Below are 27,037 nucleotides of genomic sequence, written 5' to 3' on the forward strand. Positions count from 1 at the left end.
GGTCACCACACCACCTGGGAGCAGAGTCCCCTTGTACCAGGGACACAGTAAGAACGTGCTGGCTCCATGGAACCTATGCACATGGAAGATGCTGACATTCAGGTTGATTCCTCCTGAGCTGCTGGCGCCAGAGTACTAGTCTCACAGCTAGTGCCTGGTGGCAATGCCCTTCAGTCCTGGGCTCTGCTAGCGTGGTGAGCACACACAAGGGGAGGGGGAGCCTCAGAGGAGGGCAGCCTCTGGACTCTGGGGACAGGCCCAGGTTTCTCTGCAGCAGGAGGAAACTTTAAGTCCAGAGGTCAGGCCTCACCCAGGCAAGAGGCCCCACCACTCTGCCCCTGTGTGCCCTTGTGCACAAACAGGGGCGTAGCCTGGCCCTGCTCTGACCCCCTAGGTTTGCTATAGAGCAGGTGCGCCTAGAGGGCCCAGTTCCTAGCTGAGATCAGCCCCTTTCACCTCCCTCAGGGCCTGTGGAGGGGATGAGCTCACTCACTATCTCAGAGCACTTAGGGAGAACTATTTCCTAGAACCTGGCTGGCCTCCCCTCCCCCAGCCTAGCTGATCAGTCCTGATTGTCAGGCACCTGTTTCCCTTGGAGACGGAACACTTGGCAGGGCTCTGAGTGGCCAGTTGAGGCCCCCGGGACACTGGCTCTCAGAGACAGAGCAGTGGGGCCCTGGCAGACATGGGGGGCCTGCTGCCTGCCCTGGGATCCACCTTCCAGCTGATGCTGGGGCATTTGTGGGGCACTCTGCTGGTGGTTTGTGAGAGGTGGACACACAACTCAGGTCTCCCTGAGTTTCCCTGGGAGATCCTGGTATGTGCTATGCTGCTGGTTCTCACAGTAAAGAGATGGCACCATTTCAGAACTGTGAAGTCGCTAAGGAAAAAGTCTTCTGCCCATGAGGAAATCTGCAGAAAATGTAGTGAGAACGTTGGACCACGGGCTCAGGCTGACGAAGCCCTCAAGCCGCCTCGAGTGGAGGCCAGTCCTCTCACGTTACTAACCTTGTGCTTGTCGGCCATGAACGCAAACCTGAGCGGGTCTTTGTTTCAGGACATGGTAGACTTCCTGGAGAATGCATGGAACGGCCAGTCTTCTTCCTTTTCCCAAGTTACTGATGCAAAACACACCTTCCAAGCATCAGAGGATGGTGGAGAACGACCTCAGAAGAAAGAAATGAGTGATTTGAACAGCAATGTTGATTTTCCAGAAAGTCCAGAACCATCTGACCAAGAAATCGAGAGAGCAAAGCAGCGAGCCCAGGAAAAGGAGGACCTGAGAGGAGGCCCAGAGCCGTCCATGGCCTTCAAGGAGCCGGTCCTGGAAGACAGGGTGAACCGACGAAGATCCAGAGAAAACCTGTTGACCATCTTCCCCTTGCCTGAGCTCCTCAGAGACTGGGGGGATGAAGGGAACCCAGACATCCAGGATCCCAAGAAACAGCTCCCAGGACGAATCACAAGTCTCCATGCTGAGGAAGCGTCCCTGCGGTGTGAAAATTCACAGCTTGACACTGAGATCCAGCTGCTGAGGCGGAAACTCCAAAGCCTGCCTGATCTCCATGAAAGCCACGTGATGCAAATTCACAGAAGGCTGTTCAAGAAGGAAGCGCGCTGCTTGCAGTCCAAGAAGAAACTGCTCAGCGTGTGCGGAGAGCTGAACTCCGTGTGTCAGATCCGCAACCTCTGCAAGAAGAGAGCTGGAGACCTGAGCGAAGAATTGGGGACAACCGCTGCCTGCCATCGCCAGGAGGTGCGCCTCTGCGAGGAAAGAGCTCAGGAAAGCTGGGTGGCCGTGGAGCGGATGGAGAGAGCGCTCAGCGAGCTGACCCGAGAGAACGCCCGCCTCAGGCAGCTGCTGGCCCAGGTCGAGCTCAACTCCCAGCTCTCCCCGAGGGGCCTTCATGTTCCTGCTGCTCCAGCCACAGCCCCCAGGGGCCCGCAGGGCTCAGGGGAGTCCCTGGGTCACCAGGCCCCCCCGGCGAGGGGGAGGGTCCAGCCCTGAGGACGCAGAGGCGCGCCTCCTGGCGATGGCAGGCAGCGGTTGTCCCCAATTCTTCGCTCAGGTCTCCAGCTCTCTTCTTGCAGAGGTTGCGGATCTGACACACGGAGTTCAGCTCTCCGCACACGCTGAGCAGTTTCTTCTTGGACTGCAAGCAGCGCGCTTCCTTCTTGAACAGCCTTCTGTGAATTTGCATCACGTGGCTGTCATGGAGATCAGGCAGGCTCTGGAGTTTCCGCCTCAGCAGCTGGATCTCACTGTCGAGCTGTGAATTTTCACACCGCAGGGACGCTTCCTCAGTGTGGAGACTTGTGATTTGTCCTGGGAGCTCTCACAACATCAGCCTGGGTTTTCCCTTTTTAAATTTGGAGACAACATCAGCCTCTGCTTTCCCTGTTGAAAGTTCATCTCTGTTTTTCTCTTTAATTTTAGCCACTGTAACTTAATCGATTGTTTTCTTCAAGTAGATAAAGCATTATAGTTTCTAAGAATTTTTTCAAGTTTTCATTTGCTTGTATTTCTGTTGAAGTAATTTTGATCTGTGCGTTGATTTAGTTGTTATGATTTTTCAATGGATGCCAGAATTACTCTGATTCGTATAGCATTATAACTTCATGGTAGTAGTATTTAAATATACAGTCAGTAATATAATTCTCATCAATCATAATATCTCCCCTGGACCTTTCAGTATATAAGTATTTTATTTGCTTTACCTTCAATGCCCATGATGACGTCAAACATCCCTTAAGTTTGACATGGATGGGAAAGTTGAATACAATACCAGACCATTTCTGTATACTATGGCTATTTTTAACAATCTGCAGAGGTAACTGAATTTTTGCCTTAGCTAACTTCAGTTGGTTTTAAAAAAAAAGTGAAACAAAACACCACCACATTCAGACTACATATATTTGTCACTGTACTCCTTCCTCCATTCATAGTTTAGTAAGAAATTCTTAAGATGGATCCTAAATATATAGATTGGAAGACTTCAGATTTGTAACAAGGTCTTCCTGTATAATCCGGTGGGCTGCCGTCTATGGGGTCCGCACAGAGTCGGAGACGACTGGAGCGACTTAGCAGCAGCAGCAGCACTTCATCCACGTGGAGCAGGTGGAGGGACTGGAAGGAATCTCTTTACCTGGCTGCGGCAGGGATGGGGGAAGGGCCGAGGATGGGACCCCCAGGTGCCAGCCAGAGGGAGGCTGCTCCCCACCCTGGGCCTGGAGGAAACAGGGGCCAGTGGTGTCATCTGAGTTCAGTGCAGGGTTCTCAGGGGACCAGAAAGGACTTCCAGCACCTTCCGTCCTGTTCTTCCATTTAATGCAGAGGCCAAAGGCGCCACACAAAGGGCCTGCTAGGGCAGGCAGAAGGCAGCCCTGGGGAATATAACACAGCCCAGAAAAGGGCCTGAGAGAACTGCCAGCACATTTGACTTTTTTTTTTTGAGAATTGTGAGTGAAGATTATTTGGGGCAAAAGGAGGTCTGTGCTGCCGGGAGGCAGCATCTCAGACAGCTCTGTGACTGCTCCAAAGTGGCGGTGGGGGAAAGTCAATATATAAGGGTTTGGAGAAGGGGGAGTTCAATACTATGAAGCACTCGTTTTACAAAAGGCTCTTTCTGAGTCATGAGGGTCTGATGTCACCACTAAGGGATTTAGTGCTTCATAGGTATGAGGAGATGCAAGGATTGAGAACATAAATTCTGTTCCTAAAAACATCCAACTATCTAAAGATCTATCCCACCAGAATCCCTGGAGCACAGAGTGTGCCTCTTATTTGGACAAAAGTTGTTTTGCTCATCTGCACCCTTTTTTTTTTTAGTCAATATCTGTGGAGTTTCTATGATGTTTATCTTCGTTCTTGTACTTGGGATGCAGAGATGAAAAAAAAAGGAGCTGAGGCTCTTGAGCCCCATGGGTTACACTGTAGTGAGAGAAGACTTCCGCTCCTAAAGAAACAGAGACAGAGGGTGGTGATATTTGCCCTGCAGATAATCCAGATAGGGTGGTGGGTAACCAGGGAGACAGGCTGAAGCCAGGAAGCTGACATGGATGCTGCAATCAAAGAGGCAGGAGGAGTTCCCCTGGGAAGTCAAGGGGCAGAATGCTCCAGGCAGAGAAGGGGATTTATAAGTGCTGGGAACCAGGTTCCGGGGCATAGACACAGGGCAAGGTGACAGGGCAGAGGTGAAGCAGGCAGGGAGCAGACCCATTGCACAGAGGGCTCTGCAATGAAGAGTGCTGACCCCAGGGGAGGGAGCGGGTTGGGGGAGAGGGTGCAGGCTGAGGACACAGAGCCACGTGAGGTCTGGGCAGATCTCAGTGGACGTGGGGAGGGCGGAAGCTGTGACATGGAGGGGATGGAATTGGGGGCAGAGGCTGTTCGGGGGTCCTCACGAGCCCAGCGGGCTGGCTCTAGAGTGGGTGAGACAGAGGTGAAGGAGGACAGAGGGCACTGTGTCTGGGTGCCTGCCGGGAGTCCATCAGTTAAGAGGAATAAGAAACAACACAGTGCTTTTCTAATCCTTCTCTGTATCTTAGCTCTGCTTCAAGTAACTCTTACAAAACTCTTGATTGGAAACCTGAGCAAATTCAGCCAAGTGTCGCCATGTTACATGGCGTGAAAGCCTGCCTCTCTGAGGATTGGACTGCGCTGTAGGCAGGCCCCTGACAGTCCACATGCTCTCGGCCATGCCTGAGGGTCCTCGGGACCAGGCGGTCTCCCCTCCCAGGTGCCCCCACAATAGGGGCTCCAAGAGCAGGAACAGGAGGGGCTGGAGGTGAAGACCAGGTTCCGTCCTGCAGACCATGGCCCTGGAAGGGACAGCCTAGAGGTGGCTCATGAAGATAGCCGATACTCACTGTTGGAACCCCACTAGGCTCTCAAGCAGGCTGGAGAGGGGCTGGGGTGGGAGATCTGGGAGGGCTCTCTGGAAGAGGTGGCCCTGAGCTGATGACTGAAGGATGAGCAGGGATTATCTCCAGTGCTTTTCACACAGTCAGGGACATGGGGGGCTTCCCAGCTGACTCAGCGGGCAAAGAATCTGCCTGAGATGCCAGAGATAAAAGGAGAGGCAGGTTTAGTTCCTGGGTTGGGAGGATCCCCTGGGGAAGGGCACAGTAACCCACTCCAGTATTCTTCCTAGAGAGTCCATGGACAGAGGAGCCTGGTGGGCTAGGGTTTGTAGGGTGGCAAAGAGACAGAAAGGACTGAGGCGACTGAGCAGGCACGCATGTAGGGGCGGATGAGTCACTTGTAGATAGTGTCATAAAGCAGATTCCAACTCACCAGGTCTTGGGTCAGCCTGAGTCCCTGCACTGCCCCACCGCCCCATGATGTGTATAGTGGGTCAGGACATGGAACAGCAAGGAACTTTAGGTGGTTATGGAGCGGGCGTGCGTGGGGGCAGTGAAAGGGGAAGGGGCATTTCTGGCACAAGGCTCAGCACTGACAGAAACGCAAGGACACGGAACAGCCTGGTCCAAGTGAGCAGGTGAGCTTGTGCAATGAGCTCCCCGGAGCCCAGAAACTCGAACCTAGGAGGACAGGGCCGGAATGGGAAGCTGAACACCTGTCTAACTTGCCCACACACTCTGTTCCCACTTGCCCTGTTTACTGCTGCTTCCACCACGGGGACATGCTGTCCTTACAACAACAGCGCACATTTCAGAGGAGCTCGAGGAACCACAGGGCTTCCCAGGCAGCCACAGTGGTGAAGAGTCTGCTTGCAAGGCAAGAATGCAGGAGATGCAGCTTAGATCCCTGGGGCTGGAGTATCCCCTGGAGAAAGAAATGGGATCCCACTCCAGTATTGTTGCCTGCAGTATCCCATGGAGAGAGGAGCCTGGAGGGCTATAGTCCATGAGGTTGCAAAGAGTCAGACACAGCTGAGTGACTGAGGAACCACAGATATAAGGTCCCTCAAGGGAGGCCAGCCATAGAGGACCCACTCAGGCCAGGCACAGACACAGCTTTGCAAGGTAGAGCACCCCTTAACCTGGAGATAAATCAATAGATTCAGAGCACAGACACAAGTTCATTTGTCCCCTGAGTGGGATATTTGACAGCACTCTTATCTGTGTGGCTAGTAGACACATGAAATGCACACACATCTTATGTGTAAGGAGAATTGGTGCTTTCAAACTGTGGTTCTCGAGAAGACTCTTGAGAGTCCCTTGGACAGCAGGGAGATCAAACCAGTCACTCCTTAAGGAAATCAACCCTGAATACTCTTAAGAAGGACTGATGCTGAAGCTCCAATACTTTGACCACTTGCTGTGAAGAGCTGGCTCGTTGGAAAAGATCCTGGTGATGGGAAAGATTGAAGGCAGGAGGAGAAGGGGATGGCAGAAGATGAGATGGTTGGATGGCATCATTGACTCAATGGACATGAGTTGGAGCAAACTCCAGGAGATAATGAAGGACAGATGAGCCTGGCATGCTGCAGTCTATGGGGTCACAAAGAGTCAGGCACCACTTAGCCACTGAACCTCAACAACAAAACAAACACACTTTGACCCTCATTTGCAAGGTGAAGGAATGTATATTATGCTAGGTCCGTTTGTTTGCTCTGAGGGTAAGCCCCCAGTTATGTATATTTGTGCTAAGTCACTTCACTTGTGTCTCACTCTATGACACGCCAGGAACTGCAGCCCGCCAGGCTCGTCTGTCCATAGAGAGTCACCAGGCAAGAACACTGGAGTGGGTTGCCACCCAGGCACCGAACCCTCGTCTCCTCTGTCTCCTGCATTGTCAGCCGGGGCCTTTACCACTAGCGCCTCCTAGGAAGCCCTCAGTATATTGACCATGTGGTTTGCTTTCTCCTCTCAACCTACAAAATACTCAACTGACAAATACCCCAGCTAGAAGTTTCCAGAAGCTTCCTAGGACACATCCTGAGCCATTCTCTCATGCAAAACAAAACGAAACAAAACAAAACACAACACAGACACACACACAGTTTTAAGCCTTCCTCTTCTCTTCCCTCTGGAAGGCAGCCCCACTCATTCAGGATACGATCTCTCCAAACAGGCCCTTGTCTATCTCCTGCCTCTCCAAACAGGCCCTCCTTTGTCTCTCCCATCTTTTTCTTTGCTCTCTGCCACTCTCCCCATGCCCTTCTCCCCATCCGAACTCATCGCAGTTTAGATTAGGACACAATCACTATCCACTTAGACCATTGCAAGAACCTCTCTGCTCACAGCCTCATTCCCAAATCCCTACAACATCTAACCTCCCGACACCATGCCACCAGAGTAACCTCCTGAAAGCGTGCACATGGTATGATCCTGAGAGCTTCAGCTCTTAGAAGACACGATTCTGCATCTTTATCACTGGGGATCATGCACGGAGCCATCAACCTGAGAGAAAGAAAATTTGATGAGTCAATTGCGAGCCTGCCTGGCACATCACTTCAGTCACATTCGACTCTTTGTGGCCCATCGGGCTTCTCTGTCCATGGGATTCTCCCGCAAGCCATTGTGAGGAATTCCACCCGTGACAAGGTCATGCGGCAGAGATCTGATGGGCAGGGTTGAGTCCGATCTCAGGTTTTCCCCCCGGCATTTCCTGAGCATGTACCCCAAAAAATAAGAATCTGCCTGCTTTTCCACTCTTCTGACATTCTCTAGGAAAAGGCAATTCAGGGCTTTAGTCTTCTGCATTTGAAAGAGTGTTTCAATCCAAAAACCCCTCTGATGGCTTTCTAGCCTGCCTGCAGGACTCCTACAGCTGCGCATGTGATTTTTTTAGGCCTCCTGACCTTAGGAGGCACAGGAAGCTTAAAACATCCTAGGAATATAGGGGCTTCCTAGGAGTCAAAATCTTTAGAATAGGACTGATTAAAGGTTTCATTTGTTGAGCCAATACTTGCTGCCAAACTTTCATATCCTTTGTTTTTAGATATAGTTGGTATATAGAAAACAAGTAGTAGACCTGGTATTAGCAACATTAGATCTTTGAGTTAAGTACCTTCTTTGTTATAACCCACTGTGCCTTTGTTCTATAGACATGTAACTTTAGTGCTTTAAGGAGATGCAGATTAAAGAAAAACACTTAGGGGAAACGAAATGAACATTCATTAAGGAAGAGAGCCAAAAGTGTTAACAAGCCTCTTGGCCAGAAGATAATGTAAATCACCTGAGACCTTTTGTATACAAAAAGATATACAGAAAGAGTCTGGGCTGCTAAGGCTACATAATTTTGTATTCCCCATTGATCTCTATGTATAATCAAAAGTATAAAAGGCCTTGAAGAACAATAGAAGGAGAGCCAGTCGCTGGACTGGTTCCCTCAATGTCTCCTCTTTACTCTAAATTGAGGCTGAATTCCCATCGGGGGCGTGGAGGCTCACTATGTCTACTTACTTGTTCTGGCTTTTAAGATCCTTAGGAGAGAGAGCCCAAGGCAGGGCACTCTCTGATATTCAAACGGGCACCGGCGGCCTAACGTGGATGGTGCAAGCTCCTTGTCTGGAACTCTATTGGTTTTCCACGTACCCAAGTTAATCAGCCTCTTCTCCTCACTTAATTTTCCTACTACACTATTTCTTCCTAATCTGATCTTATATTAATAAATAAATAAGTCTTTCCTCGCCAACGCCGTCTCCACCTCGAATTCCCTGGATCCACTGGGGCTGAACCCCGGCAGGATTCTCCAGGCAAGTGTCCTGGAATTCGTTGCCTGCCCTCCTCCAGGCAATCAAAACCGTATCTCTTATGCCTCCTGAATCCGCTGACAAGTCTATTAGGGACTCAGTTTCAGACCAAATCCAAGCTTCCTCGCATGTCTTTGGGGACTCTTTAAGACCTGGCCCCTGTGGATGCCACAGCTCCATCTTAACACCCTTCATAGTTTCATGCTGTTCTCATTACTGAACTGGATCAACCCCTGAATTCACCCGTCAATGTCCTGCCTCTGAGCCTTTCCTCATCATCTTCTGTACACTGAGACTATTATTTTATGCTTCCTGCCTCCACATAAGAAACACACCTTGACTGTCTCAGCTCAGGGCTTCCTGCCTTCAGATGGCCTTTCCTGGGGCCATAGCCCACTTAAGTCTCCTTCACTTGGCGGTCCACAGTCTCGGTGAGCCTCCCAGGCAGGTCCTCAGATCTCCGTTGTTCCCTGACTTGTCCAGCTCCTTTGTCAGATGACAAAGTCCTTTTGTCTCTACTCACTGCAGCCTGATGCTCAGCACGTCACTGATGTCTGAGGGTGACTCTCCTAGGGTCTATGTGAGTAGATGGGAGAACTTCAGCTGATGAGCAGTTTGGGGGTGCAGAAGACGAACATATATCTGATGAACACTTGGTTGAGGGGAGCTGGCAAAATACGACCTATAGGAGAGAGCAAAGCGTCTCCTGGGAGAGTCTTCTGCTACAAGAGTTCTGTTTCATGCTGTTGTTTGATGAGCTGATGGCCTTGTACTTCCCAAGAAACCCAGACAGGAGGTCAGGAGTGCCTGGTATGAGAGAAGGACGGCACTGGGAGGAAAAGCCCTCTGGAAAGTACAGTGGAGGATGGACTTCTCTGGTGGCTCAGAGGTAGAGAATCCACCTGCCAACACAGCGAACCCAGGTTCGATCCCTGGTCTGGGAAGTTCCTGCACGCTGCGGGGCAGCTGAGCCTGGGAGCCACGTCTACTGAAGCCCGTGCGCCCAGAGCCCGTGATCTGTAAGAGAAGCCCTGCAGTGAGAAGGCTGCATACCACAGCCAGAGAGTAGCTCCTGGTCCTGGCCACGAGGAAAGCCTACACAGCAGTCAGGGCCTGGTACAGCCATCAGTGCTGTGCTCTGCTTAGTCATTCAGTCATGTCCGACTCTCTGCAACCCCATACACTGTAGCCCACCAGGCTCCTCTGTCCAAGGGGGTCTCCAGGCACGAATACTGGAGTGGGTTGCCATGCCCTCCTCCAGGGGAATCTTTCCAACTCAGGGATCAAACCCAGGTCTCCCTCTGTGTGCAGAGTCTTTACCAGCTGAGCTACCAGGGAAGCCCCACAGTTATGAACAAGCATGTGCCTGTGAAAGTCGCTCAGGCGTGTCCCACTCTGTGACCCTATGGGCTATACAGTCCATGGAATTCTCCAGGCCAGAACACGGGAGTGGGTAGCCTTTCCCTTCTCCAGCACATCTTCCTGAACCAAGAATATAACCGTGGTCTCTTGCATTACGGGCAGATTCTTTAACAACTGAGCTATGAGGGAAGCCCTCGAAAGACACTCAGTCATGTCTGACTCTTTGTGACCCCATGGACTATATCCAGTCCACAGAATTCTGCAGGATTCTGCAGTCCAGAATACTGGACTGGGTAGCCTTTCCCTTCTCCAAGGAATCTTCCCAAGCCAGAGGTCGAACCTGGTCTCCCACATTGCAGGCAAATTCTTTACCAGCTGAGCCACTAAGGAATCCCAGGAACACTGGAGTCGGTAGCCTATTCCTTTTGCAACTGATCTTTCCCACCCAGGAATCCAACGGGATCTCCTGCACTGCAGAAGGATTGTTTACCAACAGAGTTATCAGGGATGCCCACATAAATTAATATACATATATAAATATATATTTTATAAGAAATATATATACATAAATACACATTTTATAAGAAATATATATACATATATATATTTAAATATTATGAGAAGTACATACATATACGCATGCAAGTACAATGAGGGAAGGAGAGTGCGATGTGTCCCCATCCCCTCTGAGGGCCATGGTGCTCCTGTGGGCTCACACTGCCCCCTCGCCCATCACACATGCACGCACACATGCACCACTCTCCCTTCTATCTCGTTCTTGCCGGGTCTCCTCATCCCTCAAAGCTGCATCTTCTTCGCTTGCCCTGTTTGGAGGCTGGGACCCAGTGAGTGCTCACTGAACAGCAACGCTCTTCTCAGGAGCATTATCTCCCGCGGAGGAGCCAGGGGCCTTCAGCTGTTTGCAGGATGAGAGTCACTGTTGAGTGTGCAATGTGAAAGCGGGTGGCTAACGCGTGAACACAGATACGCCCGACCGCTCAGTGTCGCTGCGGAGAAAGGAGCCCCTGGACCCAGCGTGGAGTCTGTTCCCTTCGCAGCACACCACTTGGGTGACCAATGTCCCTTTATCCAGGTCAGTACAAAACTTCATCCCAGTTGATCTCTTCCCGACAGCCTTTGTGGGGAGGTGGCTCAGAATGCTCGTGGCTCTCCAACTCTATCCTTAGGGTTTAAAGATGGAGCCATCAATCCTTGCATGAACCCTTGCAAAGCTCTCAGCAGTTACAGTTAGGAAGCTTTGAGAACAAGAAATAGTGCGATGGGAATACCAAAAGTGGCATTCCATTTCACCTTCAGGACGCTTGTCATTGTATTAGCCAATTAAACTGCAATTCCTGGCTGAAAGCGTCATTCTTGTCATCACTTTTCACATGTGAATCTCTTTCCACAGAAAATCTTCCTTAAAGAACTTGAAGGTATTTCCTGAGAGGAATCCAAAAGGAAGTTGCTATGCTGAAAAGGAAGAAATAACAGGATGCACCTTTCCAGCAATGAACACAAGATCGTTGCCCATGATTTTAGTTTCCAATGGTGCTTTGCCTTATTGCTCTGTTATTGCTTGAGTTCAGAAATACTTCCCTTACTTAAAATTGAAAGCAACTGCTCTATCTACTCAGAAACACAAGGATGAATTCAAAACTTCTTAGATGTCGTTTAATGGTTCTTATGGTTTGTTTGATTGAGCCATCAAGCATTCAGAGGAGATTATAATTTTTAATTAAAGGGTCATGCAGTCCTTTGGCTGAAGTATAACTTTGGTCATATGAACTTAATAACTACAAATTCTGCTTAGTATTTCCTGGCTTATTTATTCAGTTCAGTTGCTCAGTCGTGTCCGACTCTTTGCGACCCCATGAATTGCAGCACTCCAGGCCTCCCTGTCCATCACCAACTCCCGGAGTCCACCCAAACTCATGACCATCGAAGCGGTGATGCCATCCAGCCATCTCATCCGCTGTCGTCCCTTTCTTCTCCTGCATCAGAGTCATTTCCAATGAGTCAACACTTTGCATGAGATGGCCAAAGTGTTGGAGTTTCAGCTTTAGCATCACTCCTTCCAAAGAACACCCAGGACCACTCTCCTTTACAATGGACTGGTTGGATCTCTTTGCAGTCTAAAGGACTCTCAAGAGTCTTCTGCAGCACCACAGGTCAAAAGCATCAATTCTTCGGGGCTCAGTTTTCTTCACAGTCCAACATTCACATCCATCCATGACCACTGGAAAACCATAGCCTTGACTAGACAGACCTATGTTGGCAAAGTAATGTCTCTTCTTTTCAATATGCTATCTAGGTTGGTCATAACTTTTCTTCCAAGGAGTAAGCGTCTTTTAATTTCATGACTGCAATCACCATCTGCAGTGACTTTGGAGCTCAAAAAAAGAAAGTCTGACACTCTTTTCACTGTTTCCCTATCTATTTCCCATGAAGTGATGGGACCACATGCCATGATCTTCGTTTTCTGAATGTTGAGCTTTAGCCAACTTTTTCACTCTCCACTTTCACTTTCATCAAAAGGCTCTTTAGTTCCTTTTCACTTTCTGCCATAAGGGTGGTGTCATCTGCACGTGCTGGTAAAATAATGCTCAAAATTCGCCATTGAGGTTTCAACGGTACATGAACTGAGAATTCCAGCTCAAGCTGCATTTAGAAAAGTCAGAGGAACCAGAGATCAAATTGTCAACATCCATTGGATCATAGAGAAAGCAAGAGAGTTCCAGAAAAAACATCTACTTCTGCTTTATTAACTATGCAAAAGCCTTTGACTGTGTGGATCATAACAAACTGTGGAAAATTTTACAAGAGATGGGATACCACCTTTCCTGCCTCCTGAGAAATCTGTATGCAGGTCAAGAAGCAACAGTTAGAATTGGGCATGGAACAACGGACTGGTTCCAAATTAGGAAAGGAATGTGTCAAGGCTGTATATTGTCATCCTGTTTATTTAACTTATATACAGAATACATCATGGAAATACCGGACTGGATGAAGCACAAGCTGGAAATAAGATTGCTAGGAGAAATACCAATAACCTCAGAGATGCAGATGACACCACCCTTATGGCAGAAAGTGAAGAAGAACTAAAGGGCCTCTTGATGAAAGTGAAAGTGGAGAGTGAACAAGTTGGCTTAAAGCTCAACATTCAGAAAACTGAGATCATGGCGTCTGGTCCCATCACTTCATGGCAGATAGTTGGGGAAACAGTGGAAACAGTGACAAACTTCATTTTGGGGGGCTCTTAAATCACTGCAGATGGTGACTACAGGCATGAAATTAAAAGAACTTAAAATTTAAAAGACACTTACTCCTTGGAAGGAAAGTTATGACCCACCTAGACAGCATTCAAAAGCAGAGACATTACTTTGCCAACAAAGGTCCGTCTAGTCAAGGCTATGGTTTTTCCAGTGGTCACATATGCATGGGAGAGTTGGACTGTGAAGAAAGCTGAGCGGAGAAGAATTGACGCTTTTGAACTGTGGTATTGGAGAAGGGTTTTGAGAATCCCTTGGACTGCAAAGAGATCCAGCCAGTCCATCCTAAAGGAGATCAGTCCTGGGTGTTCATTGGAAGGACTGATGTTGAAGCTGAAACGTCAATATTTTGGCCACCTGATGTGAAGAGCTGACTCATTTGAAAAGACCCTGATGCTGGGAAAGATTGAGGGCAGGAGGAGAAGGGGACTACAGAGGATGAGATGGTTGGATGGCATCACCACTCAAGTTTGAGTAAACTCCAGGAGTTTGTGATGGACAGGGAGGCCTGGCGTGCTGTGGTCCATGCGGTCAAAAAGAGTTGGATATGACTGAATGACGGAACTGAAATTCTTTCAACATAGAGTTACTGTGTGACTCCACACTCCTAGGTGTTTACTCAAGAGAAGTGATAACATATGACCTCAAAAAGCCTTATGCACAAATTTCATAGCAGCATTATTTGTAAGAACCAGAAAAGTAGAAACAACCCAGATGTTTATCAATTCATGTGATATATTCATACAGTAGAATATTGAGCAGTAAAAGGAAATGAAATACAACTCCAACAGGTATAATTCTCAGAAACCTGTGAAGTAAAAGAAGTCAGTCACAAAGACCCACATGCTGTATACCATTTATAGGAAATGTCCAGAATAGGCAAGAAAGAAAGTATTAGCAGATTAGCGTTGCTTAGGGCTGGGAAGGGGAGGAGCAATGGGCAGAATGGGGAGTGACTGCTAGAATAACACAGTTTCATTTTGGGGGTGTTCTAAAGTTAGATTATAGGGATGATTGCACAACTCTGTAAATATACAAAAACCCCACTGATTTGCGTATTTTAATTAGGTGAAATTTATAGTCTGTAAATTATATCTCTAGAAAGCTCTTAAAAATTCAACTTCAGTTCAGTTCAGTCGCTCAGTCCTGTGCCACTCTTTGCGACCCCGTGAATTGCAGCACGCCAGGCCTCCCTGTCCATCAAATTCCCGGAGTTCACTCAAACTCATATCCACTGAGTTGGTGATGCCATCCAGCCATCTCATCCTCTGTCAGCCCCTTCTCCTCCTGCCCCCAATCCCTCCCAGCATCAGGGTCTTTTCCAATGAGTCAACTCTTCGCATGAGGTGGCCAAAGTATTGGAGTTTCAGCTTTAGCATCAGTCCTTCCAAAGAACACCCAGGGCTGATCTCGATGGACGCGATGGACTTGATGGACGTGAGTCTGAGTGAACTCTGGGAGTTGGTGATGGACAGGGACGCCTGGTGTGCTGCGATTCATGGGGTTGAAAAGAGTCGGACACGACTGAGCGACTGAACTGAACTGAACACCAATTTGCCAAAAATATACTTGTAGTTTTTGCTCCTCTAAAAGGATATTTTATGCAGGCTATGTATGGCTCTTGTCCACCAAGAATGTGAGAAAACAATATTATAAGAACAACATGGGTAAATAAAATCTCATCAAAATACACTTTAAGGACCCTCAACACCACGATTGGGTTCAATTAGCCATTTGTCCCTTTGATGGTCTCAAAGCACAAGGAGCATAACTGCTCTCACCTAACTGCAGATTATCCCATGCTAGAAAACAGAGCCCCGGTTTTATACATAGATATATCCCCATTTTCAAGGACCAGCAGGTAGTAGGCATACAAATGTTTGTTATCTAATAATATGACCAGGATGGTAATGATAACCATTTCCACAAAAATAATTACAAGGAAAACAGTATGTATATATATGAGGTCTGGAAGTCAACAGGTGAAGACTAACCGATCAAATTATTGTTGCTGTTTGCTATTTTAGTCACTTAGTCCTGTCTGACTCTTTTGCAGTCCCATAGACTGCAGCCCAGGAGGCTCCTCTGCCTGAGAAATTTCCCAGGCAAGAACACTGGAGTGGGCTTGCGTTTCCTTCTCCAGGGGAATCTCCCTGACCCAGGGATGGAACCCGCATCTCCTGCATTGGCAGGTGGATTCTTTACCACTGGGCCACCAGGAAAGCCCAACCTACCAAACACATAAATGTAAAAATACAAATAGTACAACAACAAGGGCAACTGCTTCTCCGTTATAATTTGGGTAATAATCTAAGAAGTTATATCAGTTAAATACCAGTGTGTTTTAATAAATAAATCCCCAAACTGTGGCATAACAAGTGTGCTTAGTGGCTCAGTGGTGTCTAACTCTTTGCGACCCCATGGACTATACAGTCCACGGAATTTTCCAGGTCAAAATCCTGGGATTACCCACAGCCCACCAGGCTCCTCTGTCCATGGGATTCTCCAGGCAAGAATCCTGGAGTGGGTAACTGTTCCCTTTTCCAGGGGACCTTCCCAACCCAAGGATGGAACCCAGGTCTCCCGCACCGCTGCTGCTGCTGCCGCTAAGTCGCTTCAGTCGTGTCCGACTCTGTGCAACCCCATAGATGGCAGCCCACCAGGCTCCCCCTGTCCCTGGGATTCTCCAGGCAAGAACACTGGAGTGGGTTGCCATTCCCGCACCGCAGCGGGCCTCTTTAGCAGCGGAGCCACCAGGGACGCCGGCCGGTTTACTTTCTTCAGGCTCCTGCCGCGAGGCCACGCCCCTACCTGGTTTCCTAGCAACCAGGCCCGCCCCCGCGCTCCTCCTACTCCAGCCTCGCTGCGACGTCACTTCCTCTCCGCCACAGGAAGTGGAGTCCTAGCCGGCGGCTTCTCCCGGGAGCTCGGCCCGCAAGGCGTCGTCCGGCCGTCGCGGGAGGAGCGGCGTTTCCTCGGGCCCCGGAAGCCGGCCAGTCCTCCGGGCTCCGTCTCCCGCTGGTGCTGAGGCCCTAGGGGAGTCGGAGGACCCTGACGGTTCAGGCCCGCCTGAGAGGACGGCGAGGCCCGGGAACGCGTGCCCTCTGAGGCGACGGGGCTGGCGGGCCAGCTCCTCGGGCGCTGGGCTCTCGTCAGCCGCTGGGCTCTCGTTAGCCGCGGCCCCGAGAGCTCCTCACGTGTCCCGCGCGGGCCCCCGGGGTCCCGGACGCCTTCCGCGGCTCCCCCTCCTCCCTCTGAGGGGCTTCGCCGGACTGCTGGCTCCCTTCGCCGCCCAGACCCCGAAGGGCCCCGCCCTGAGCTCCTCGTGAGGCAGCGAGCCGTCGGCTTGTGACACTTCCCACTGCCCCGGGGTAAAGGTTTGCGTGTGTGCACAGCCGTGCGTGCTTGTGTGCTTTGCTTTCCTGCAAGATCTGAGCTTTGAGAACCTTGGGCTGTGATTGGCAAGGAGGGTATTTTGAGTTCCTGCAAGATCTGAACTAGGAGAACATTGGGCTGTGTTTTGGCAAATAGGGTATTTTGATTTACTTTCCCTTAGCATCTCTGCCAGGGGTTCTTCCGTGTTGTTGTCAACCAAGCAGCTCTTCTGCCTTCAGTTAGCTGAGTGGGAAGGCACGCTGGAGTTAAGGCTGGACGGGTCCACGATATGGTGATAGTTTGGGGTTTGTTTTAGTCACTCAGTGGTATGCGACTCTGCGATCCCGTGGACTGTGTCTCCTACCAGGCTCCTCTGTCCATGGGATTTTCCAAGTAAGAGTACTGGAATGTGTTGCTATTTCCTTCCCCAGGGGATCTTCCCGACCCAGGGACTGACTGAACACAGGTCTCCTGGATTGCAGGTAGATTCTTGACCATCTGAGCCACCAGGGAAGCCAAGCCTAACCTGTTTGTATTTGGCGATCTTAGTTAGATTTACTGTGTGCTTGGGTTTCCTATTCAAGACTACAGATTCTTCTTGGACAAATAACTGTGTCACATAGCACTTTGGTGCCTCTTTCAGCCCCAAGGGCAATACTGAAGACGTAATAAAGATTGGTTAAGTTTTTCAAGTATCAGTATCAGAAAATACACATTGTGACATTTCAACTTAATATTGATGGGGCCTGTTTTCCTGTAATATCCCGGAAAGGACGACAAAATAATAAGATCTTGTAAGATAAATATGTCTGAAATTTAGAGGCTGCCAAGAAGTTGTTAAGTACAGTCCTGTGGGGTGGGAGAGAAATATGATACATCTACCTTGTAGCAGGATGCCACATAAAAAATGATGTTTCATTGCTACCTTTTTTTTTTTTTTTCTTTTTTTCAGAAAGTACGTGTTGTATCCTAAGCTGCTGTCTCGGGTGCTTGCTGCCATCATGGGAAACCAGCTCGCTGGCATTGCTCCCTCCCAGATCCTTTCTGTGGAGAGTTATTTCTCAGACATCCATGACTTTGAATATGATAAGAGTCTGGGGAGTACTCGGTTCTTTAAAGTTGCTCGAGCGAAGCACCGAGAAGGCCTGGTGGTTGTGAAGGTCTTTGCAATTCAGGATCCCACGTTGCCTCTCACCAGCTATAAACAAGAGCTGGAGGAACTGAAAATCAGGCTTCATTCTGCCCAGAACTGTCTGCCTTTCCAGAAAGCTGCCGAAAAAGCATCTGAGAAGGCAGCCATGCTCTTCAGGCAGTACGTGCGAGACAACCTCTACGACCGCATCAGCACCCGTCCGTTCTTAAATAACATTGAGAAGCGCTGGATCGCTTTCCAGATCCTCACAGCTGTGGACCAAGCGCACAAGTCCGGCGTCCGTCATGGGGACATCAAGACAGAGAACGTGATGGTCACCAGTTGGAACTGGGTTCTTCTAACGGATTTTGCCAGTTTCAAGCCCACTTACCTTCCAGAGGACAACCCGGCAGATTTCAACTATTTTTTGACACTTCACGGAGGAGAACTTGTTACATTGCTCCTGAACGTTTTGTCGATGGTGGATTGTTTGCCACAGAGTTAGAATATATGAGAGATCCTTCAACTCCACTTGTAGACTTAAACAGCAATCAGAGAACAAGAGGAGAATTGAAGCGAGCAATGGATATCTTTTCAGCAGGTATTTGAATTGAGTTGGTCAGCTTTGCTAAGGTGGGAATGAATGTGCATTTATTTTAACTGTTGAATACAGAAATTAACTTCTTGGTAAATCCACCTACTCTTCAGACAGATGCATTATTTCATTGGATGTGTTTTAAGTAGCTAGAATATGCAAAGAGTGATCCGCTTATTCAGATGTTTACGGAACATCTGTATTCTTCTGTATGGGTCAGGCACTGTCTTAAGTGAGAGAGATGAATAGTTACATTTCTCTTTTCAAGGTGCTTGCCCTTTAAATGAAGAGATTGATATTGGTGAGATTTCGGTGCACTGCTTTTTGCTGTGGTGGTGGTATGCTTAGGGTACTGTTACAGGAACATATGGGTACTTAAATGAGTCTTTGGTGGTGATGGGTAGAGAAGCAGAATCAGGAAAGGAATCTTGATTGGAAGGATGATATTTACGCTGAGACCTGAAAGGTGATTATGGCTCAGATGCTGAGTTGTGGTCGACTCTTTGCGACCCCATGGAGTGCAGCACCCCAGGCTTCCCTGTCCTTCCCCAGCTCCCAGAGTTTACCCAAACTCATGTCCATTGAGTCGGTGATGCCATCCAACCATCTCATCCTCTGCTGCCCTCTTCTGTTTCCTCCAATCTTTGCTAGAAACAGGGTCTTTAGCAGTGATTTGGCTCTTCCCATCAGGTAGCCAAAGTATTGGAGCTTCAGCCTCAGCATCAGTCCTTCAAGTGAATATTCAGGGTTGATTTTTCCTTTAGGACTGACTGGTTTGATCTCCTTACTGTGCAAGGGACAGCACCACAGTTCAAAAGCATCAGTTGTTTGGCACCCAGCCTTTATGGTCCAGCTCTCACATCCACACATGACTACTGGAAAAACCATAGCTTTGACTATACACACCTTTGTGGGCAAAGTAGTAGTTGCTTTTTTATGCATTGTCTAGGTTTGTTGTAGCTTTTCTTCCAAGGAGCAAGCATCTTTGAATTTCATGGCTGCAGTCATTGTCCACAGTGATTTTGGGACCCAAGGAAATCTGTCACTGGTTCCACTTTTTCCCCACCTGTTTGCCATGAAGTGTTGGGATTGGATGCCGTGATCTTAGCTTTTGAGTGTTGAGTTTTAAGACGGTTTTTCACTCTCTTTCACCCTCGTGAAGAGGCCCTTTAGTTCCTCTTCACTTTCTGCTATTAGAGTTGTATCATCTGCATATCTGAGGTTGTTGATATTTCTCCGGCTATCTTGATTCCACCCTGTGGTTCATTCAGCCCAGCACTTCGCAAGATGTACTTTGCATAGAAATTAAATATGCATGGTGACAGTATACAACCTTGATGTACTCCTTTCCCAATTTTGAACCAGTCCGATGTTTCATGTCTGATTCTAACTGTTTTTTCTTGATCTGCATACAGGTTTCTCAGGACACAGGTAAGATGATCTGGTATCTCTTGAAGAATTTTTCCACAGTTCGTTGGGATCCACACAGTCAAAGGCTTTTGTGTAGTCAGTGAGACAGATGCTTTTTGGGAATTTCCTTGCTTTCTCTGTGATCCAGTGGATGTTGGTAATTTGATCTCTGGTTCCTCTGCCTTTTCTGAATCTAGCTTGTACATCTGGAAATTCTTGGTTCACGTACTGCTAAAGCATAAGTTGAGGGATTTTGAGCGTTACCTTGCTGGCATGTGAAATGAGTGCAGTGGTTCGGTAGTTTAAACATTCTTTGGCAATGCTCTTCTTTGGAATGAAAACTAACCTTTTCCAGTCCTGTGATCACTGCTGAGTTTTCCAACTTTGCTGGCATATTGAGTGCAGCACTTTCACAGTATCATCTCCTAGGACTTGAAATAGCTCAGCTGGAATTCCGTCACCTCCGCTAGCTTTGTTCATAGTAATGCTTCCTAAGGTCCACGTGACTTCACAGTTGAGGATATCTGACTCTAGATGAGTGATCACACCGTCATAGTTCTCTGGGTCATTAAGACCTTCTTTGTACAGTTCTTCTGTGTATTCTTGCCGCCTCTTCTTAATCTCTTCTGCTTCTGTTAGGTTCCTACTGTACCTGTCCTTGCATGACATATTTCCTTGGTATCTCCAGTTTTCTTGAGAGGTCTCTAGTCTTTCCCATTCTATTGTTTTCCTCTGTTTCTTTGCACTGTTCATGTAAGAAGGCTTGTGATTAGATTCACGTTATTCATTCTCAGGCCCTCTGTGTAGGTGATGATGTTCTCATACTATGTTATCTGGAGCAAATGGTATGTAATGGTGATGTTTATTTTGATCATGTGGTCAAATGCTTGCCCACTTTCTCCTTTCTGTAGTTACTTGTTGTTTTTGTTTTTAATCCCTTGCAATTAGTAAAGCGACCTGTGGGAAGAAACTTTTAACACCGTGCTAGTATCCTGCCAGTCGTCACGATTTCCTCTTTGATTTGGCATCTGTTAGTCATTCTTGTCTTCTTTGATCTTTACTGTGATGGTTGCAAAATGATGATCTTCCGATTCCAGCACCTTCCACCATAGGCCTTCAGCATTCTATGTGCTCAAGTATCCTCTCTTTCCCCTAACTTGTTTATTATTGTTGGTATGGACTCTTCTGGAGAGTCCATAGGCACCCTACTCCAGTACTCTTGCCTGGAAAATCCCATGGGCGGAGGAGCCTGGTGGGCTACAGTCCATGGGGTTGCAAAGAGTCAGACACGATTGAGCAAATTCACTACTACTACTATGGACTCTTCAGTTCGTACCTGCAGTTTGTAGGTAGGTAGGTAATATTACCTGCAGGTAATATTCTTTGTAGGATTTTTATATCAGGGATATTAATGTTTAGTTTTCTTTAATTATGATCCTTTTGTCTAGTTTGCTACTAGGGTAAGATTGGCCTCATAGAATAACTTGGAAAGTGTTTCTCCTCCTCTGTGTTTTGTTAGGACTTGTTAAGGATGGCTGTTAATTATTTTAATGTTTGGCAAAATTCACTTGTTTAGCTGGCTTAGGTTTCTCTTTGTGGGAGATTTTTAATTACTAATCCCATCACTCTTTAAGGTCTATTCAGATTTTCTTTGAAGTCACCTTTGGTCATCTTTATCTTTTTAGGAATCTGTCCATTTAATTTAGTTTGTCTTAATTTTTGGCAGGCAAACATTTGTTTAAATTATTCCCTTAAAATTCTTTTTATTTCTGTGAGGTTGGTAGTCATGTCCCTTTTTCCTACCTGATTTTAGTAGTTTGAGTCATCTCAGTAAAAGTTTGTCAGTTGTGTTGAGATTTTCAGTGCACAAGCTTTTGGTTTTGGTAACATTCTCTAGTGTATTTTATACCTTATTGCATAAATTTTCTCTCCAATTTCTGGTTTTCCTTTCCTTCTTTTTCCTTTGGTTTTAGTTTGTTTCTCAAGGTTAAGATTAAGTTATTGTTTTGAGCTCTTTTGCAAGTTAGGTGTTTATCGTTTACATCTTCTCCAAATGCTGCCTTGGTTGCGTACCATACGTTTTTGTGTATTGCTTTCATTTTCATGCATCTCAAAGTATTTCGTAAGTTTTCTAGATCATTGGTTATTTATGAATACATTGTTTCATTCTACATATTTGTGAATTTTTCAGATTTCTGATACTGATTTATTTCATTCCATTGTGTTTGAAGGACATAATTTCTATGATTTCAGTCCTTTAAAACTCTTGAAGCTTGTTTTATGGTCCAGCATATGGTTTCATCTGAGAGTGTGCCACGTGTACTTGAGAAGAATTTTGTATTCTGTTAGAAGGAGTGAGTGTTCCTTTGATATCCGTTAGATCTAGTTGATGGTATTGTTCAGTTCTTCTGTTTTCTTTTTGCTTTGGTGTTCTTAATAGCCATTTTTAGTTTTTTTTTTAAATTATAAAACTTGATACTATATGAATAGAAATTAAGAAATTTATTGAGTTTTTATTATATATCAGGAACTGTCTTAGTTGCTAGAGATTTTTTAGTGAACAAAATAGACAAAAATCCCTATGGAGTTTACATTCTAGTGGGTATATGGACAGTAAAGAAATACATGCATAAAATATAAAATGTGGTGTTTGGTGCTGTCAGGAGAGGATTTTGCTATGTGTTGAGGGTGGGGTAGTTGTGTTGGGGCGCTTGCAGTTTTCAACTGGGCAGTCACGAAATGCCAGACTGCTAAAATGACATTTGATTCAAGACCTGAAAGAGGTTTAGGTGTAAACCATGAAGATTCTCGATGGAGTCACACCCCAGGCAGAGGGACCGGCACATGCAAAGCTGTGGCTCAGGTTGTTGAAAAATCTTCTTAAAACTTGTTAAATGTGTGTCAGATAATGATTCGGTGAAACTGCTCTGTCTTTTTGGGAATGTAGATACTTTATTTCTTGTTTGAAGATTATTTAAGTGCGCTATGAAGGGTATCTCTTTTCCCCTTTAATCTTACAACCACACTTCTTAGCACTAACCATTTTATAATTGTGTTTGTTTGCTGGTTTACTTTCTCTCTTCTAGAATAAGAGCTTCCTGAGGGCAGAGATTTTATCTGTTTCGTGCACTGTTAAAGTCTAGTGTGTGGAAGGCACCTGATAACTCTTTGTTTAATGGTTAGTGAGCGAGTTGTCAGATATGACTTCTCAGTAGTTTCTTATGAACTTAATGTCTGTAAATTCATAATAAAAACTCTATTATGACTTTCTATCCTTGTATCTCTTAATATATGTGTATATATAATGCATGTGTAGTACATTTGTTTTAAACTAGAGAACAAGGAAGTAATTTGATTTGATTTAATTTTTTTAAGGAGAAAAATTAAGTAGGCCTTTTGACTTCATTCTTTTGTAAACTGATGATTCACTGGTAGACATTTTCCTGCCTTGCTTGATTGTAGTTGTATGTTCCATTAAAGAAGTTATGTATCTTGAGTTTCATGAATTCTCTGAATTTTGATTTGTATTAAGAATCTATTGCCTTTCAGTTTTAATGGAATTATTTCCTGCTGTTTTCCAGGTTGTGTGATTGCTGAGCTTTTTACAGAAGGCGTGCCTCTGTTTGATCTCTCTCAACTTTTGGCCTATAGAAATGGGCAGTTTTTCCCTGAGCAGGTGCTGAGTAAAATTGAAGATCGCAGTATCAGAGAATTGGTAACTGCTGCAAATATTTACCATAATGTTTTAAATAGAATTATATTCTCCCTTCGGTATTAGTTCTCTGGAAGGTTTTGAATTTGGGACAAGCACTAAAGCCCCATAGACTAATAGAAGCCTCCTATCGTTTTTAGTTTGTTAGGCAGAAATGTATAATTTTCCCCCCTTCTTAGACACAGAGCTCATTTGACTTTATATAACAAATACACACACACATACACACACATCCCTTTCCATTAGAATCCTAACTCTGCTTTGGACAGATTTGGAAGGAAATAAGGAGGTGCTTGGGCATTAGAGAGGTTGTCCAAGATAGAGCTTGCTGGTAAGTAATAAAGAGGATAAATATGTAAAATGAGGAGACAGGAGAGTCAGCTTGAGTGTAGTACAGCAGTATAGGGGCATTTCATATAGAAGCAGCCAGCTTTGTAGACGTTCCTTGACTCTGAGGGCAGTTCTGGCAGTGGGGCTGTTGAATGACCCGTTAGTATAGCAGATCAGATGTGAGGAATTCTGGGAGGTCATGTCAGCCGTATATATCCACACTGCTGTTTGAGGGGATTTTTTTTTTTACCGCATTTACTACAGTAACTGATGCATCTGATGATGACTGTGAGCCATTGAAAGGTTATGGTATATTTAAAATATTCTTTAGTAAGGTAGGGAACCCTGCATTTTGATTTCTTTTAAAAATGTCAAATATGGAAAAGTAAGATGCTCCAGAGGAAGCCAGTTTAGCTCACATCCGGTGAACAGTAGACTGGCTTTAGGAGCTGGCATACCTGTCTGTTCTCAGGGTGGCGCCCATTATCATGTTGGCTAAGTAACTTTATGAATTTGGGCCTACCTTTTCTTAGCTGTAGAAGGAATGAATTTGAGTGCTTTTAAAGACTTAATCCTCTTTATGTGTCTGGACCATCTAGAGTGCATTACTACGTGATTTCCTCTTGCTTTATAGGGTGATGGGAGAGTCACATTTTACTCAGTAGTGAGGTTCTAAAAGTAGTTTGAAAGGTGAAGACTGGAAAGAGTCAGTATGACCTCAGAATCCCTTTAAATCACATGTAAGTTGGTGTTGTAGCTTTGGTCTGATTTAATTTGCTTTTCTCAAATCTGTGTTTTACTCCCATTTTCCCCTTGGTGTAGGTAACTCAGATGATTCACCGTGAACCAGATAAACGTTTAGAGGCAGAAGATTACTTAAAGCAGCAACGTGGCAATGCCTTCCCTGAAATATTCTATACTTTTCTTCAGCCTTATATGGCCCAGTTTGCCAAAGAAACATTTCTTTCTGCAGATGAGCGTATTCTGGTTATAAGGAAGGATTTGGACAACATCATTCACAATCTCTGTGGACACGATCTGCTGGAGAAAGTGGATGGAGAGCCCAAGGAGAATGGGCTGGTTATCTTGGTGTCAGTTATAACGTCCTGCCTGCAGACCCTGAAATACTGCGACTCCAAGCTTGCCGCTTTGGAACTTATTCTCCATTTGGCCCCAAGATTAAGTGTAGAAATTCTTTTGGATCGTATTACACCTTATCTTTTGCATTTCAGCAATGACTCTGTTCCCAGAGTAAGGGCCGAAGCCTTGAGGACATTGACTAAAGTTCTTGCTCTGGTGAAGGAGGTTCCTCGCAACGATGTCAACATTTACCCAGAGTACATCCTGCCAGGCATAGCCCACTTGGCCCAGGATGACGCCACAATCGTCAGGCTAGCCTATGCTGGTAAGAGCTTATTATCCCAGTAAATGACCACTGACATCCTGAAATTAGTGACCGTAATACCTCTTGTTTCTCTGATATTTTGGAAATTCCAAAGATAACCGTGAACTTTGGTCCTTGAATTATTTGTGTACATTTTGGTATACTTTATAGCTGATCTGTTCATGAAGCTCAAGCTTTGTGTGTACTCTGATTATTTGAAGTGATCAGAATTATTAAGTAAAAATATATAGCACAGAATTTTATGATTGTACTGGGAGTAGTCATCTCACATGCTAGTAAAGTAATGCTCAAAATTCTCCAAGCCAGACTTCAGCAGTACGTGAACCGTGAACTCCCTGATGTTCAAGCTGGTTTTAGAAAAGGCAGAGGAACCAGAGATCAAATTGCCAACATCCGCTGGATCATGGAAAAAGGAAGAGAGTTCCAGAAAAACATGTATTTCTGCTTTATTGACTATCCCAAAGCCTTTGACTGTGTGGATCACAAGAAACTGTGGAAAATTCTGAAAGAGATGGGAATACCAGACCACCTAATCTGCCTCTTGAGAAATCTGTATGCAGGCCAGGAAGCAACAGTTAGAACTGGACATGGAACAACAGACTGGTTCCAAATAGGAAAAGGAGTACGTTAAGGCTGTATTTTGTCACCCTGCTTATTTAACTTCTATGCAGAGTACATCATGAGAAACGCTGGGTTGGAAGAAGAACAAGCTGGAATCAAGATTGCCGGGAGAAATATCAAACACCTCAGATATGCAGATGACACCACCCTTATGGCAGAAAGTGAAGAGGAACTCAAAAGGCTCCTGATGAAAGTGAAAGAGGAGAGCGAAAAAGTTGGCTTAAACTCAACATTCAGAAAACAAAGCTCATGCCATCTGGTCCCATCACTTCATGGGAAATAGATGGGGAAACAGTGGTAGACTTTTTTTTCTTGGGCTCCAAAAATACTGCAGATGGTGACTGCAGCCATGAAATTAAAAGATGCTTACTCCTTGGAAGAAAAGTTATGACCAACCTAGATAGCATATTCAAAAGTAGAGCCATTAATTTCCGCCTAAGGTCCATCTAGTCAAGGCTATGGTTTTTCCAGTAGTCATATATGGATGTGAGAGTCAGACTGTGAAGAAGGCTGAGCGCCGAAGAATTGATGCTTTTGAACTGTGGTGTTGAAGAAAACTCTTGAGAGTCCCTTGGACTGCAAGGAGATCCAACTAGTCCATTCTGAAGGAGATCAGCCCTGGGATTTCTTTCGAAGGAATGATGCTAAAGTTGAAACTCCAGTACTTTGGCCACCTCATGTGAAGAGTTGACTCATTGGAAGAGACTCTGATGCTGGAAGGGATTGGGGACAGGAGGAGAAGGGGACGACAGAGGATAAGATGGCTGGATGGCATCATGGACTCGATGGACGTGAGTCTGAGTGAACTCTGGAAGTTGGTGATGGACAAGGAGGCCTGGCGTGCTGCAATTCATGTTGTCGTAAAGAGTTGGACACAACTGAGCGACTAAACTTAACTGAATGTTAATATTTCAATATAATATTGAAAAATTCAGCTGTTCAAGCATCAACTTAATTGCAGTGAATCAAATTAAATGAAAGAAAAGGCTATGGTTTTTAAAATCAGGTTGTGTTTTTTAGACTATTATGAGCTATTTTTGCCCAGTGTGTCTTAGTCTTTCTCAGTTGTAGTGAATAGGTAAGATTCTGATGTGTAGGTATTATATTAATATATCATATTTACATTCATTTACTAGCAGTCATAGCATAAAAACAGTAGC

At 46.2% G+C, this 27,037-nt stretch overlaps 1 protein-coding gene across 1 annotated transcript in view; it reads left to right on the plus strand.

The window, feature by feature from the left end:
* Positions 1 to 16,193: 16,193 nt before the first annotated feature.
* Positions 16,194 to 27,037, plus strand: part of PIK3R4 (phosphoinositide-3-kinase regulatory subunit 4) — a 73,452-nt gene continuing 62,608 nt past the window's right edge. Inside the window, 5 exon segments of the mRNA XM_027961833.2 lie at positions 16,194 to 16,668; positions 17,625 to 18,226; positions 18,229 to 18,405; positions 23,391 to 23,524; positions 24,674 to 25,256. Coding sequence (XP_027817634.2) covers positions 17,674 to 18,226; positions 18,229 to 18,405; positions 23,391 to 23,524; positions 24,674 to 25,256 — 1,447 coding nt within the window. The 5' untranslated portion in view covers positions 16,194 to 16,668; positions 17,625 to 17,673.

This window comes from Ovis aries, chromosome 1 (assembly GCF_016772045.2).
Source record: "Ovis aries strain OAR_USU_Benz2616 breed Rambouillet chromosome 1, ARS-UI_Ramb_v3.0, whole genome shotgun sequence".
NCBI classification, from domain to species: domain Eukaryota; kingdom Metazoa; phylum Chordata; class Mammalia; order Artiodactyla; family Bovidae; genus Ovis; species Ovis aries.